Source organism: Torulaspora delbrueckii, chromosome 5 (genome assembly GCF_000243375.1).
Source record: "Torulaspora delbrueckii CBS 1146 chromosome 5, complete genome".
Classification (NCBI taxonomy): Eukaryota; Fungi; Ascomycota; class Saccharomycetes; order Saccharomycetales; family Saccharomycetaceae; genus Torulaspora; species Torulaspora delbrueckii.
Genome location: NC_016505.1, coordinates 748,544 through 764,372, shown reverse-complemented (window position 1 = coordinate 764,372; position 15,829 = coordinate 748,544). Strand labels below are relative to the sequence as shown.

Sequence of the window (15,829 nt, the reverse complement as noted above, 5' to 3'; positions counted from 1 at the left end):
ATTTGACTTTTCATTCTAATCGACCTACCCTTTAACATAATTGAGAAAGTTCCGTAGTGAGTGACCGTAAAGAAGACTAGAAGAAGTTTCACCTATTAAAGTAGATCAGCGCATTTAATATCTTCAACACCTTGCCCATCAGCTCCGAAGGACGTGGTTGTCTATTTCTTAAGAAGGTAGTTTCACAATTTTCTTCGGAAGCTCGCATCATCATCTATCTACTGAGTATGCGGGCCAAAATTTAAGATGGTAAGCAAGTTGAGATGATTACATCAAATTCATTCATTACTGTGTAAACGTATATTTGTTCGGATCTCTAACTTTTAAGCTCTAGGCTGGTTTTTATTTAACGTTTAGTCTTTCAAATGATCTTTCTGCTAAAATCAGAGCCGTACTGTTTACCCGAAAAATTTCAGATCCAAATATTCTGCAGATTCTGCTGATTGAAGAGGTTAAATTTAAGATAAGCATAGATCGCCCAACTCCTGTTGTTTTTGGGTGAGTTCAAACAAGGATTAGGAAAATAAATATAGAGAGTACTGTATCAGACTCCTGATTGTGGTGTGGATCTTCCAATGACTAATCAATCTGAACAGCAACCTTCACAAGGGGGCAGTAGTGATCAACCTCATGTACACTATATTTCCATTCCCATACACAGGACTCCCGAGTTTGGTACTGAAGATCTTTCTGCTCCTGCAGGTGGATTCACAACCAGGAGACAGTCGATCTTGGATCAACCGATTGGATCTTTCCGAGGTGTAAACTCATTAAGCCGATTCGCTACTTCTTTGCGCAGAGCTAATTCCTTTAGGCACATCGATGTACATCCAGAGCTGCAAAGAAGTTATTTTGAAGACGCAGCAGATGAATTGTACGACCCAGATACCATGGCTCCCGCACATGGGGGTAGAAAGCTATCGATTGCCTTAAATCGAGCTGGAGACGTATCAGTACGTCCTTCGATTAGCTATCTGAATGGCAGACGTTGGAGTGGAGCGGTCCAGGACGCAGATGATTATGGATCAATTGCTCTTGATTCCAATTCAGTCTTTCGTCCAGACGGGGCAAGCGCAGTATCAATTGGGGGTGGTCCCAGTTTAGCTGATATTGCTCCTCCCGATGCAGAATCTTTCATGGTGAAACAGATTGAGGGCAAGGATGGGGCCGTTGTGACTGTTCTGGCGGGCCAATCGACCGCACCGCAAACGATATTCAATTCCATCAACGTTCTGATCGGTATCGGGTTGTTCGCCTTGCCCTTGGGTTTGAAATATGCTGGATGGGTTTTTGGGCTATTGTTGCTACTTGTACTTGCTTGTGGTACTTTTTGTACTGCTGAGTTACTGTCAAGATGCTTGGATACTGACCCTACTATGATGTCTTATGCTGATTTAGGTTACGCTGCTTATGGAAGAAGAGGCCGTGCTCTCATATCATGCTTATTCACCTTGGATCTTTTAGGTAGTGGTGTCTCGCTGATAATCCTCTTTGGCGACTCTTTGAATGCTTTGTTTCCTTCTCATTCATCAAACTTTTTTAAAGTACTCAGTTTCTTTGCTGTCACTCCTGCAATTTTCATCCCCCTAAACATTCTTTCTAACATCTCCTTCTTGGGCATCATGTCGACTATTGGAACAGTTTCTCTGATCATTGTTTGTGGGCTTCTCAAAAATGAATCCCCTGGATCCCTACTACAACCAATGGAAACCCATCTGTGGCCAGAGAACATGATGGGATTTTGTCTCTCTATAGGTTTATTGAGTGCTTGTTGGGGTGGTCATGCTGTCTTTCCAAATTTGAAGACCGATATGAGACATCCAGAAAAGTTTAAAGACTGCCTGAAGACTACTTACAAAATAACATCGATGGCTGACATCGGAACGGCTGTGGTAGGATTTTTGATGTTTGGTAACCTGGTTCATGACGAGATAACAAAAAACCTGCTTTTAACTGCCGGATACCCCAACTTCGTTTATGGGACTGTATCAGCTTTAATGGCGGTTATTCCCATCGCAAAGACCCCATTAAATGCTAGACCAATTGTCTCAGTCTTAGATACTCTGATGGGTATCGAGGGAGCAGAGGCCAAGTTTGAAGGTAGGCAATTTTATTTCGCAAAATTTCAGCGTATTTTCAACCGTATCTTGATCAATGTCCTATTCGTTACCATTGCCATTGTCTTTCCAAAATTCGACAAGTTGATCGCATTCCTCGGTGCTGGTCTATGTTTTGCTATATGTTTGATTTTACCATGTCTCTTCTACATTAAAATTTGCAAGGCCACAATCAAGCCATGGGAGAAGAGGATCTGTCATCTCGTTATTTTTTGTCAGCATGTCTCGCGACATTGGGGATTGGTGCTGCTTTCTTGGCATAATCATAAGTCATCCATCATCCTTTTAGGAACAATTGAGCTCAGAGCGAACTGCCTACAAACTACTGTATTTTTTTCATGCATTTTACTTAAAGAATGATTCTATTCGCTCACAACGCTCACAATGGACACACAAATATGAGCCGCGCTTATGCTTGCAACGAAAAGCTGTGTATCCTTGGTTTTTCAAGACCAGATACTTGTGAAGTCGTTATCAGGAATAGATCTATCGTTAACCTTCACTCGGCAGGCTCTTCTTCGTGTTCCAGCATGTAACTTTTCTCCGAATTGATGTTCAAAATCTGAAAAATTTTAAGCGATGAGCTAATCTAAATGAAAGGCAATCGCACACGTATACGCTACATATAATCACATAGAGGTGAATATGTCGACATTATTAAAAGCCCTCAAGCAGGATCCCGTTGAGATACTCTCGCAGGATTCATCATCTGCCCTGCAACTAGTGAAATCTTACCTCGATGAAGTAATCACGCATGCAAAGAAGGATGATATTAGTACAGATATAGATGAAATAACTGTTGATGGGTTAGACGCAAATCAAGTATGGTGGCAAGCAAAAATGGTCCTTGATAGAGTTCAAGGTGATTTAATGGAGAGGATACAAGAGCTTAAAATTATGACTGATTCAGTTGATGAAGCAGTTCCATCTCCTGAAGGGGAAGATGGCTCCGAATATGAATCTGAAGAGGAAGTATCTGAAGGTGGAGAGATGTTGCCTCCAAATTTTGAAGAGACAGTCAGCGATAATGAAGCCGAGGAGCTTGAAGAGAGTGACGCCCAATATGACAGTGCAGAGGAGGAGTTAGTAGAAAACGGATCTAGTGAGGTTGAGAAAGAGGAGCCTGAAATTATCGGTGATGCAAATGAAGAGGAGAATTCACATGAAGTTCTAAGCGGTGTTAATGACGACTTTTTCAACCTTGAGGAATTCAACAAGCAGACTCTAGAACCCGAGGGAGGAAGGGCTGAGCAAGAAGATGACGAAGAGATTGACTACTTTGAAAATGTTCCTTCAGATGATGAGGAAGAGGCTATTTATTACGAGGACTTTTTTGATAAACCGAACACTAAAAAGAGAACGACCGGAGGCGATAAAAATTCTCTAAACACTAAAAAGATTGACGACCTTGATGAAGCAGACTACGAGGCGGCTGTTGATTCTGCAAAGCTCGATTTGTTTGCTGAAGAAGGCGATGATTCCGAAATAGATGAGGATGATAAAGATGTGGAAGGTAAGCTCTCGACATATGAGAGACAACAAATCGACATCCAAAATCAAATTGAGCAGCTTGAAAAGGATGCAGTGGCTGAAAAGAAGTGGGCTTTGAAGGGTGAAGTTGGAGCTCAAGATCGTCCGGCGGACTCTCTATTGACGGAGGAGGTTGATTTTGACAGGACGGCCAAACCAGTCCCCGTAATAACATCAGAAGTTACTGAATCTTTAGAGCAGCTCATCAGGAGAAGGATCCAAGAATACAACTTTGATGACCTCCAGAGAAGAGTTGTGAGCGACTTAAATCTCAAAAAGATGAAGCCCCAGTTTGAATTGAGTGACCAAAAATCATCCAAATCACTTGCAGACATCTATGAAGATGATTACAAGAACGTACCGCAAGATGTCGCTGTGAGTGAAGAGCTCAAGAAATCACACGATGAGATCTCGGAAATGTTCTCCAATCTCTGTTATAAATTGGATGCGCTTTCATCTGCTCACTTCATACCAAAGCCTGCCCAGAAGTCTCTCGAGATCAGAGTGGATTCAGCGGCAATTTCAATGGAAGATGCACAACCATTGAGCATGTCTTCCGCATCAGCATTGGCACCACAAGAGATTTACAAGGTCGGAAAGTCTAACAATACCAACGAAATTAGATTGAAGAACGGTGTAACGATGTCTAGGGATGAATTGACACGAGAAGATAAAAACAGACTACGCAGAGCAGCAAAGAGGAAGAGATCCAAGAATGCCCAGCCAGCAGCCACTAAGAAAAGCAAGAAAGAAAACGTTATCGACACTTTGGCCAAGAATAAAAACATTACTGTGATCAATCAAAAGGGTGAGATGCATGATGTCAGAGGCCGGACCAAAAGCACAAAAGGTATGGACAACAGCAGTACTAGAGTAAAACTATAAGCACATTTTTCAAGTGAACTCGCTGTTCTTTACAGGCTCTGTGTGGTTAAGATGCATCGATGGATTATCTATTCTCGATCATTGCGCCCCTGTATATAAAAAAATATAGAGAGCCTTCATCAAGGCAAATAAATTGGCATGAGTACCTTAAGAAAAGTACAATTAATTTTTTGAACGATTAGCTAGCGAGTTGATACCTTTAACAACAGTGGGACAGTAATGGTTTCTCAGAATGTTGTTTTCCCACAGGACGGCCGTCTCAGGATTACTCCTCGAGGGATTGTCCGCCTCCATCACAAAAACTCCGTTGCCGATTCTATCATCTGTGGAGTACAATCCTTCGATTTCCGGATACCTATTTCCCAGCTTTTGCAAAAACTTCAGTAAAGCTATAGTAGTGTTTTCGGGAGTATTTCCCATGCACATATAAAGTCTCTTTGTGAACGCCAAAGCTTTCAGTTTGGAACCTGATCTTGATCTGAAGAACACATGATCCAGAGACTTCAAAAGCAGTTCGGCCTTGGTGGAAACGTTGACCGACGGTTTTGTTATCTCGTTATTTAGTGGATCTGCTAAACGTAAGGATTTGTGTGATAGCTCCAGATCTGCATCTAAGGAAACGTGGCATAGCACAGCGTATAGTGCATCCACAAATACTGAAAGATCAGTATGCACTTTCATTTGAGTGTGAGATGAGACTAATGAGAAAGCGCTGACAATACACAAGAGCAGCTTTCTTACACTTGCAGACGTCAGTTCTTGATCAATGGTGTTCTGAATCAATTCCTTCATAACTTCTAGAAAATCCCCTAGTAGATCCAAGTTCGCCATGCCGCCGAACTTTACTAACCCTTCAAGAACCGAACCCACTAAAGTTGGTGAGTCAATTCTGAGAATGTTCAGGTATAAAGAAAGCATAGTCTTTAAAATTTCGGCTTGATTTTTCTCCTTCTCTTCAGCAGAGACGGTTTGCTCAGCTCTTTCCATTTCTTCTTCAATGGCCTTCATTTCCTTCCTAGCTTTTCTTTGTTTCTTAGATAGATGTACTCTATCCTTCTTCTTCTCTTTTACCTTGACATGTGGTTCATCGCTCTTCGTGTTGGGGTCGTAATCCTGCAAAGTTTCCAACGATAGAAGCATATTCAGGACCGACTCGTCTACGTTGTATTTTCTAACTTTGATGGTCTTGGCAAGTATTCTTATGATGCTCAGTGATACGTTACCTTCATCATCATCATTTAGGAGAATCTCTAAAGACTTGATCGACTGGGTGGAAACTGGATCCACGGTGAGGTTTGGCTTACAGACACGACGCACAAGTATGGTGAACACTTCATCACGGAAATTGAAGTGTGCAACAGTGGAAGCCAGTTCATTGGCGGCTTGCGTCGCCAGAACACCTAAGGAGACTTTTATAGGTTTCTCGCCGTTTGGAACTCTCGAGAGATTTTTCAGATTTTCGATATATTTCCTGTAGTTCACCACAAGGGTCTGCTCAAAATTTCTCAATCTGGTAACTTCCTTAGACACTCTCTCTTTCTTTTCAAGCTCAGTTAACGGCCTAATTCTGTAGCCTGGGATGATACTCTTAAACACAGGGACGAGCGCAAGCATCGAGAACTTGCTCGTGTTAGGGTTCTTAGATTCGGCCATTTTGCAGAGCCTAGTTAGAGCTGCTGTATTTTCTTCAGGTTCTTCTATAATTTTCTCGACCAATTCAGCAATTTCTTCTTTTAGTTCGATGATCCTTTCCTCCGTATCTGGCTCTTCGTCAAACTCTTCTTCCTGCTTTTCATCTGCACTCACAGCCTGGCCGCTCGCATCAGAAGATCTATCTAGTTCCTCTTCAATTGCTCCATTATCGTTTTCTTCGGTTGTATTAGACTGCTTCTTATGCATTTTTCTTTCGATCTTACCATTTATCTTGATGGGTAGACCTTCAACCATATCCTCGCCGTATTCCTGCAACTTCCTTGGCCTCATTTCATAATCCTGCTCTTCATTCTCCCAAGAAGAGCCTCGTTGTCTAACATCTATGTCTACGTTAAGAACCTCATCATCCAGTAACTCTGTAGCCTCTTGGAATCCACCGTTTAAAAGCTGGGCGTCTTCCTGTTTCCGCCTTTTAGCTGCCCTGTCTTGAATAGCTTTCTGATTTCTCTTGCCTTTTCCCATTGGTGTGATGAGCTGAATGAAGTGCAAACGTCTCTAGTGTGTTGACAGATCTCTTTTAAATTTCTACTAATTCAACTGCCATATAATCAGAGAGCGATGAGCATCTAAAATTTTCAATTTGACAAAGCGAACGAATTTGACACCGGATAAAGTTTAAGAGATGATCTTCCGTTACAGTAAAGCGATGAGATTGATGGACCAGGCTCTGAAGCAGGTATGATGAAGCTGATATTAGTCAATCCTACTAGGTCGAGGGCAGATAAACTGCGATTTAAAACTTGCCAACAAAGCAGCTCCAAGATTGCAAAAAAGAAGGCTAAACGAGTTGATCTTCAGGGTACTTCTAGTACAAGAACCCTGTTTCCCTTGGTATTCCATAATGCTCATATAAAGAAAGATCATACGGACCAACAATTTTCTTTTGATGAACCTACTGTTTCAAAACAGAAGGCACTTAATGAGCCACAAGGTGGTACTCGAACATTTCAAGCAGTTAAACCAAAAGCTGATTTGTCTATCAAAGCGGGAATAGACTTCGATTCTTTCAAGGTAGATAGCCACAAATTGGCTAGGCAGTCTTCCTCTAATAAATCCAAAAAGATCACATTTATACCTTCCATTAGTGACGATTCGAAGAAGAGCGCCGTAACTGAAAAGAAGCGGCAGCCTAGTCAGACAGTCATCAATTTTGCATACTCGACAGATTCGAACAACGATATCATTAAGAATAACTTCACTAATGCGGGCAAACTTGAATCCGACAGACTGATGGCAGATCTTAAAAATCTACCCTCTGCTCTACGGAGTGATGTCTCGACTGGTGACCAAACTAATGTTGCTAACCGGATCGGTAAACTTAAATCTGAAGTGAGACAGAGTCTTAATAGAAACCAGCTGCGATTACAGAGCGGATATTCTACATGCACATTTCGAGTCAACATCAAGAACCGTTAGTCTCGAAGCACAAAGTTAGATCATTATTGCATCAGTGAAATATGTAACACTACTATATATTGTAATGTAGCACTTTCTCAAGCTTCGCTATGTGAAAGTTTCTCGAGACCTTGATGCCCTGTTCGAATGATCTACGACCGTCAACATCAAACAAGAATCTGCCAATTTCTCTGAACCCTAAAACATTCTCGTAGTAACCTACTAGCTCGTGGTCTACCACTACATGTGCAACTAGTTTTTCAGGACTAAAATGCTCTTTCAAGTGCAATAGACTATTATTAGCCAGAAGGGCCCCGCAGTTTTTAGCAAGTGAAGTAAAGCCAGTTATCTCGAACGTAGTCTCCGAAGCTGGCTTGTAACCTATAATGGCTAAAATGCGGCTTGCATCAAATGCAGAACTTAAATGTTCCACGCAAGGCTGATAGAATGTGATGCCGTCGACTGCAGGCAAACATATCTTCTCGAAGGTGTCATAAAAATCTGCGACTAGTTNNNAAGGCAGTTCCTCCTTTCTGGACAACAGATACAGAAAGCACCTGTCGCTGTCAACCTGGAACCCTAAATCACTAAAAAACATCTCTAGCGAAGATATTCTAGGCGTGAGGATAATTTGATATTTGTATCGTGCTTTGTCGTAGCCTCGATTGATTACTTCATAAAGGCAACCTCTCACGGCATCAGTCGAGTTCCATAGAATCTTTACGGGAAGCAATATCACACCGTAAGAGTTAAAGGACATCACTTCTTCGGTTGTTATCAAGCATTTCAAGTCGTCAAAACGAATGATGAACAATCTGCCAACAGTCTAATATTTGTATATCGAAAACAAGGCAAATTACAGATGTGACTACAGATTTCTAAGAAGCTTCAATATTTCATGAGTCATAGTCTCTTCAACCCTACCATTTTCAACTGCTTCGCCATAGAGTGCGAAATAGCTCTTAATCCTCTTGATGGCCGTGAGACCTGATATGGTCTTCTCTCTAGCGCAGCCATCAAATATTACTCGAGCAAAGTCAAGCTCATTTCGTGACAGGTAAGCCAAAATGAGGGCCTCAGTGACAAGTGCGCTGGGCGATAGATTGGTGCCATGATCATTCTCTTTACTCAGAGATTCGATGTTATCATTGTAGATATTCAAGCTCTTGTCAATATCGAATCTGCTATTGACTAGAATCAAGGCTCTGAAGACTTTGGCCAACATGGTCTGGCCTATATCTTGCGGGATGAAAACTTCAGCGTACTTGAGCAATGTTTTGTTAGAAGTCCTGAAGCCTTGGTAAGCAAGTGCCAAGAAGGTTTCAAACATCAAATCTGTAGCATTCTTTGGGTAGCTTAGCAAATAAGAGTGATAAAGCTCCAGAGAGATTTTCGTATTATCTCTGAATGTGCCGAATATTCTCAGAAGTTTCTTAGCCAGCTCAAAATTTTTTTGATCAAGGGCATCTGCTTGTATACACTCGAACAGCTTCAGAAATTCTGTAGCGGTTTCAGAGGCTTCTGATGTGATAGTCTTAATTGTCCAGTAGCTAGGGATCTCATTGGCAATATTTGCCAAATGTGTACTAAGTTCATCTGCCACTTCCTGTTCTTGTTCCGTCAGTGATATAGCTTTTTCCTGACCCAGGACTTCGACAGTGTGGTAAAGAAGCCTCTCATCTTTCTTCAAATACTCGAAAGGGCAAAATTGACTTAACACGTATGTTTGATAATAAGTAAGGACATCGATATGTTGCTGGAATGGTTCAAGCGGGAAATCATCCTGTTGCAATACCAAGGGAAGAGCACACGTTGCATCCGCTTCGAGCATAACAGCCACAAGCTTCTCAACTGACTCGCGACCCACACACTTTTTATCTTCTATATTATTCAGTAAAGTAATAATTTGAGCTATGCTGGAGAGGTTGTGTACTCTTTCTTCTTTCTCTTTACCGTTAATAGAGTTAAGTATGTTATCCAGAGCAGAGACTAACAGTTCATCTGGCACCGAAGATAGCGCCGCACCATATTTTAGAAGTAACTCCCATGAAGTAGAGACCCTTCCAGGGTTATTTCTAACGATCTCGAGCACGGATTTGTTGCTCAAAGGTTTCCCCATTTCGAGAAGCTTCTTTGCATGGATCTGGCTGATCCCGTATTCGAATCGACTCAATTCCTCAATTAGCTTATTGTGAATCGCTGAGGCTTCCTCATCAGACACTGTATTTATGATTTTTGTTATGGAGTCTGAAAGTTCATAGGCATTTTTGATTTCGATGTTTGATGGTAGTTGATGACGTAGAGGGTTGAAGCACCGATGTTCCAAAACGCTTGCAAGTGTCTTCGCTGCTGGGGAATCAGCGACGTTGAGGACCCGTCTAGACGTGACAAAGCATCTTCTCAAAACAGACATTGCACTTATTCCTTCGCTTTGATAGCTTCACTGTGTTTCCATAGCATCATCCAATTTTCTGGCCGCTTTTTATTTACATTGTAATTTATGTACCATAGCGCATCTCAAATTAAAATCAAAATATAAAAAGGTCTTAACTACAAACGAGAATTTGGATAGATTGGCAAAAATTAAGCATACTTATCAGCTTCGCAGCTCATGCAGTTCAATCCTAAAGCATTAGGAAGAAAAGCGCACAGAATAGAGTGAATGGGTCCCGTATAGGCAGAGCAGCAGCCCTGCCTTCATAGATTGAGGTCGAGCTATCTGATACGAGAGGAGTTGGCTGCAATGACAATGGTCTTGGTGTCGAACTGGTGTAACCACTCATGCTAGTAGTGCTAGTGAGAGTGTTGAATGGAATGAGGGTATTAATTGAATTTGAAGAGGTTTTGATGATCTCTTGACTTGGCTCGGTAATGAGGCTTATAGTAGCTGATGACCAGACTGTAGGTTGTACCATAGTACTATTGACTGAATAAACTGTCGTATTCGAATCTGTCGATGGAATTGGAGTTGCGTCCTCAAGACAGCTCATGCATTCGGTTGGTTGTGTCGTAAACGCATCTGAGCCTGTAGAATCAGGACAAGTACTGCATGAAAATGTTACACGACTAGTCGAGCTTAAAGTGGACAAAGTACCAGAGCCGTGGCATTCTGTGCAGGAATGCGAGGTTCCTGTGCTAGCCGTTGTAGAGTCCTGTGATGTTTTATCGATTGGAGGCCGGGAAGAAGAAGAGGGAATAGCTTGACTGAGGGACTCATTGGTCGTCTCGCCAAATGTACAAGATGATGAGACAGTCGAAATTGTGGGAGATGGTGCTGAAGAGCTGGATGGTAGAAAACTCGATGATTGAGAAGCTAAAGAACTCGATGTTAAATCACTTGAGGTAGTGAACGTAGATGATATCGAATCTGAGATTGATGTCGAAGTCGATGAAGTTGAATTTGAAGGTGATGAACCAGATGGTTGAAAGCTGGAACTCGTTGGTCTCGATGGTGTAGAAGATGAGGGGGTAGAAGATGAGGGGGTAGAAGTGGAAGACGTCGAGCCGGAAGACGTCGAAATAGAAGATGCCGAACTAGAAGGCATCGAACTGGAAGGCATCGAACTGGAAGGCATCGAAATAGAAGATGCCGAACTAGAAGGCATCGAACTGGAAGGCATCGAACTGGAAGGCATCGAACTGGAAGGCATCGAACTGGAAGGCATCGAGCTCGATGGTGTGGAACTTGACAGCGTAGAGCTCGATGGCGTAGAACTTGACAGCGTAGAGCTCGATGGCGTAGAACTCGATGGCGTTGTTGATCTTGTGATCGTGCTAGAAGAATGCTGACAGCCAGAACACGAGACGGTGCTCATCGTCGATGAGTTTGAAGATGAGGTTGATGGAATTGAGCTACTAGATGAAACAGAGGAGCTGCTCGAACATTGCAAACAGGAATTTCCACTGGAGCTGCTTGAAGTCGTAGTGCATTTATGGCATGTGGCAGTTGAAGTCACCGTCTGAGAATTGCCTTCGGAAATAGTCGCAAATGCGGAACCTTGATAAATCGTGTACTCAACTATGGTATGAAAGTCGGTGGAGTAGACCGTGTTTTTCAGTGTGTCAGAGCATGAATACTTTAACTGAACATCGTGTTGAATTGTATTTATTCCGTTTGGTACCGATTGCAAGGCATTGATCCATAACCTCTGATTTTCATTTGTGTGATTCAGGCTAACTTCCAGAATACTTTGAGAGCATGAAACAGACGGACCGGCTTGTTCGTACTCTAACGGTAATGACCAATCATTGAATTTGTCCGACAGGTATACCTGAGCCGATGAACAGTCCAAATTAAGATGGTGGCCCAATTTATCATAGTTGATAGTTTGAACTCCTCCCAGCAAATACCCGTTCTGACACTTCATGGCCGAGTAGTAAGTTTCAAAGTTGTTGTAAGTCGTAGTCCGCCCAATCGTATATATGTCTCCATCGAACTGAGATGCGTCAAAGGTTATTGGAGCGGACATCTTATCACCAAGTGGCACATCGTTAGTACCCGCATGGAAGACACCAGCATTCTCTAACTCGTACGAATAGGCTGATCCTCCACTGCTAAAGCTTAAAGAGAAAGAAATGGAACCTGATAGAGAGGAGCTCAACTCCTTTAGAGCTGCGCACCTCAACTTTGTCTCTTCAAATTTATAGGCGGCCTGTTGGGTTACATAACACTGGAATGCTTGAGTTCCGTCTTGCAACTGTGCAATCATGCTAGAATTATCGTTGTCGAATTTTACCCGATATACATGAGCCATGGATAGGTCAAAGTAGTCCCCTTTGGATACAGAATCTTTGATGCTGAAGTCGAACGAAGCCTTCCAGCCTTGATGAGGATAATGGTAGGCCGTTAAGGGAGAGTAGGAGAGTCCCGAGAAAGATATAGCTGTAATCTCGGCAGCGAATACCAGGGCCACCAGCAAAGATGAGCAAATGATAAAAAGAATGTGAATCATCGACCTTCTGTGTCGTGATGGTAATCTTAGTTGAAACATTTAACGACATATCATAAAATACACACTTCTCACTGACCAACTTTTTATAAGATCGTTCATCGACCTTAATGACGACACTGACACATGCTTATTCTCCAAGCCATTTGAGTCAATAGCACGGTACGTTCTGAGATGTATCAGCATCCTAGCCTTAACAGTGGCATTTGTAACTTTACCACTTTGACTTGAAACGGTTCAGCAGCTGAAGTTGATCCTGAAACTACAGTATGTTCATCGTTCACTAATATAGTGGTCTTAGAGATCTAACAGTTAACCGTTTAGGGCGAACAATCAAAAGACGCCCAGACGCTTGACTTCCCGTTCAATACCACAATAATCTTCAATGCATGCAATCCGGGTGCTCTGTAGAGTAACCATGAGGATAAGCTCTTTCCGGTTTCATCATTAAGCTCAATTTATTCCATTTTAGCTGGAGGTTAATAATGAGGCGACATGATTCCATGTTGGGTCAGCAATCAATAACACAAGGTTTAGTCAATCTGGCTACCTTAATTAAGTCTCAGCTATTGGTAGTGACCACTATAGAGCTATTTTATCGAATAAAGGTCGAGGAGCCTCTGCTTTTATTGACTTTGAAATTCACAGCCCTCTTGTTCAATAGAAATTAATATTTAGCTTTCGGACTCGTTATTACAGTTCGTTATAAACAAAACAGGGCCTGAAGACATGCGTAGTCCTCGCACCAGCTCTACAGCCAATAAGGTGTTTTGGCGAGGAGCCTCTTCTGTTTGACGTTTTACTACCATTTGGAACGAAGCCAAATGAAAGAGCGTCCTGTAGACGTTTCTGTAAGAAACTATTTATGTTGCCCTTACATTTAATCGAAAAGGTCTTGTTACTGATGACCGCTATAGTGCCGTAAACTTACCACTTTAGTTACATTACTTTCTTCTGTTATAATTAAGTCTTCAACGCGTATCTATAGGGGCCGAGGCACTTTGACAAAGTGCTTCCAAGTCGCACTCGATTTCGAGAAAAACAATCAAATCATCCAAATCACTGCTATTTGCTTGCTATTCAAGACTTTTAGCATTAATTGAACTGGGTTATGTCTGATCAGAGGATATTTGCCAAGTATAAGGCCAATGAACTAAGAGCTGAGCTACAAGTCTTCGATGTTAAGAAATCCAAAACGAGTGCTCATAAAAGAAAAGATGCGTTGAGGAAGATAATAGCGAACCTTACGATGGGAAATTTTACTGAGATGGCCTTCCTATATCCCGAAATTTTAAAGTTTTGGAAGATCGAAGATGATCTTGAAGTCAAAAGGATCTGTCATGAGTATGTGAGGTCACTAGGATCTGCAAAACCTAAAAATGCTGCGGAAGCGTTACCGTATATTTTGGATGATCTAGATAGTAGAAACGAGAAGGTGCAAATTATGGCTCTGGAGACCCTGGTCGCGGTACCGTCTCCTAGGTTCCTTGAAGAAGCGACAAAGACAATCATTTCATTCATCAATCGTCGAGTAATACCACCTACTGTAACCAAAACAGCAATATATGCGTCCGAACAAATTGATTTTACTGAGAATGCTACCAGGAGCCATCTGTTGACCCTACTTCTGAAATTTGTCGAAAGAGAAAATACTGAACCGACTTTGCAGGTCGCAGCTTTACATGCACTACATACTATCCATGAGAAAAACATTGATTTGCAACCACTGAGACTACCAATAGATGTGGCGTTTAAGCTTTTGGACCTTCTACCCCAGTTAAATGAGTGGGACAAAGCCCTAACGTTGGATTCATTGACCACGGCAGCTGTGCCTGAATCTCATGATGACGCATATGAAATGATCGACATAGCTCTAACGCAACTGCAGCATGTTAACACCTTTGTGGCCCTAAACGCATTCAAATTCATCGCATACCTATTGAACTACGTGGACCATGTTGACGAAAATTTAATTAAAAGATTCTCCAATTCTATTGTGTCCTTACTGAATAAGCCGCCAGAGATTCAATTTCTGGTGCTAAGAAATGTTATCCTGTTATTGTTGAGTAGGGACACCCCATTGCTGCAATTAGATGTTTCATACTTTTTCATCGAATTTAATGATCCCATCTACATCAAGGACACCAAATTGGAATGCCTGTACCTCCTGGCCAATCATGGAAACCTCCCTCGGATTTTAGAAGAGCTTGAACAATATGCGACTGATATCGACATTCAAATGTCTCGTAAGGCCTTGAGGGCGATAGGAAATCTAGCAGTCAAACTCGACAAGGAATCTGCATCTGATTGTGTCACAGTTCTCTTAGATTTGCTTGAGTTTGGTGTTGACTATGTCGTGCAAGAAATTATCACAGTGTTTAGAAATATTTTGCGAAAACATCCAGATGATTTTACTTCAAGTGTGAAGGAGCTTGTGAAGTATAATGACTCGGTGCAAGAGCCTGAATCGAAGAATGCGATGATCTGGATCATAACACAGTATTCCTGTGATATACCCAATTACCTAGAGGTTTTCAAAGTATTCTCGTCAAACATACTAGAAGAGAATTTAGAGGTTCAATATTCCATTCTGACATCCAGCGTCAAGTTTTTCGTTAAAGACCCCGTTCCTGAAACAGAGGAGATATGCCTGCAAGTACTCAAGATTTGCACTGAGGAAACCAACAACCCGGATTTACGTGCTAGGGCTTTCATGTACTGGAGTCTCCTCTCCATGGCACACTCCTCTAAAAATCACATTATCTCCGCTGAGGCTGTCAAAAGTGTTTTGGATGGAGAGCTTCCAGTAATAGAGTTGAATACCAAGCTAGATCCTCTCGTCCTAGAAGAGTTAGAGCTTAACATAGGATCAATTGCATCAATATACCTCAAACCTGTATCACAAATATTTAGGTCGAGCAGGACGAGACATTTGTTGCAGAGTCCAGTACTCAACAAAGACAGGAGCAACTTGAAAATACTCAGCGGCAGCACAAGCACGGTGAACCTTGAGGGGTTTGATTCCTTACCTGAAATGGTGTCTCACAGCAGTTCAGATAGGAGCTCAAGTACAGCCGCTAGAAAGAAAATGATGAATGATTATGACAAGCCAGCTGAGAAAGTCAATCAATTGAAGGGCAGGAGAAAGTCAAGCGTTACCAGCCCGTCGAAAATATCACGAAAACCGTCATTACTAGTGAGAAAATTGTCTATGAGAAAGCCCTTTTAATGTTATATATC

General features: G+C 42.0%; 8 protein-coding genes across 8 annotated transcripts; 4 read left to right on the top strand and 4 right to left on the bottom strand.

Annotated features, from left to right (window-relative positions):
* Window positions 1–575: 575 nt before the first annotated feature.
* Window positions 576–2,477, top strand: AVT1 (Avt1p; the record flags this gene model as incomplete). Its single annotated transcript, XM_003681815.1, has 1 exon — window positions 576–2,477. The coding sequence occupies one exon, from the start codon at window positions 576–578 to the stop codon at window positions 2,475–2,477; it is 1,902 nt and encodes a 633-aa protein (XP_003681863.1).
* A 285-nt stretch (window positions 2,478–2,762) lies between these two features.
* MPP10 (rRNA-processing protein MPP10) lies at window positions 2,763–4,532 on the top strand (the record flags this gene model as incomplete). The annotated part of the gene is made up of 1 exon (XM_003681814.1): window positions 2,763–4,532. One exon carries the CDS (start codon window positions 2,763–2,765, stop codon window positions 4,530–4,532), a length of 1,770 nt encoding a protein of 589 aa, XP_003681862.1.
* Window positions 4,533–4,694: 162 nt separating this feature from the next.
* On the bottom strand, window positions 4,695–6,707 carry NOC3 (Noc3p; the record flags this gene model as incomplete). The annotated part of the gene is made up of 1 exon (XM_003681813.1): window positions 4,695–6,707. The coding sequence occupies one exon, from the start codon at window positions 6,705–6,707 to the stop codon at window positions 4,695–4,697; it is 2,013 nt and encodes a 670-aa protein (XP_003681861.1).
* A 216-nt stretch (window positions 6,708–6,923) lies between these two features.
* TDEL0E04060 (uncharacterized protein) lies at window positions 6,924–7,661 on the top strand (the record flags this gene model as incomplete). The annotated part of the gene is made up of 1 exon (XM_003681812.1): window positions 6,924–7,661. The coding sequence occupies one exon, from the start codon at window positions 6,924–6,926 to the stop codon at window positions 7,659–7,661; it is 738 nt and encodes a 245-aa protein (XP_003681860.1).
* A 52-nt stretch (window positions 7,662–7,713) lies between these two features.
* On the bottom strand, window positions 7,714–8,400 carry RMD6 (Rmd6p; the record flags this gene model as incomplete). Its single annotated transcript, XM_003681811.1, has 1 exon — window positions 7,714–8,400. One exon carries the CDS (start codon window positions 8,398–8,400, stop codon window positions 7,714–7,716), a length of 687 nt encoding a protein of 228 aa, XP_003681859.1.
* A 108-nt stretch (window positions 8,401–8,508) lies between these two features.
* MRX12 (Mrx12p) lies at window positions 8,509–10,053 on the bottom strand (the record flags this gene model as incomplete). The annotated part of the gene is made up of 1 exon (XM_003681810.1): window positions 8,509–10,053. One exon carries the CDS (start codon window positions 10,051–10,053, stop codon window positions 8,509–8,511), a length of 1,545 nt encoding a protein of 514 aa, XP_003681858.1.
* Window positions 10,054–10,264: 211 nt separating this feature from the next.
* On the bottom strand, window positions 10,265–12,592 carry SAG1 (Sag1p; the record flags this gene model as incomplete). The annotated part of the gene is made up of 1 exon (XM_003681809.1): window positions 10,265–12,592. The coding sequence occupies one exon, from the start codon at window positions 12,590–12,592 to the stop codon at window positions 10,265–10,267; it is 2,328 nt and encodes a 775-aa protein (XP_003681857.1).
* Window positions 12,593–13,700: 1,108 nt separating this feature from the next.
* On the top strand, window positions 13,701–15,818 carry APL1 (Apl1p; the record flags this gene model as incomplete). The annotated part of the gene is made up of 1 exon (XM_003681808.1): window positions 13,701–15,818. One exon carries the CDS (start codon window positions 13,701–13,703, stop codon window positions 15,816–15,818), a length of 2,118 nt encoding a protein of 705 aa, XP_003681856.1.
* Between the last annotated feature and the right edge of the window lie 11 nt (window positions 15,819–15,829).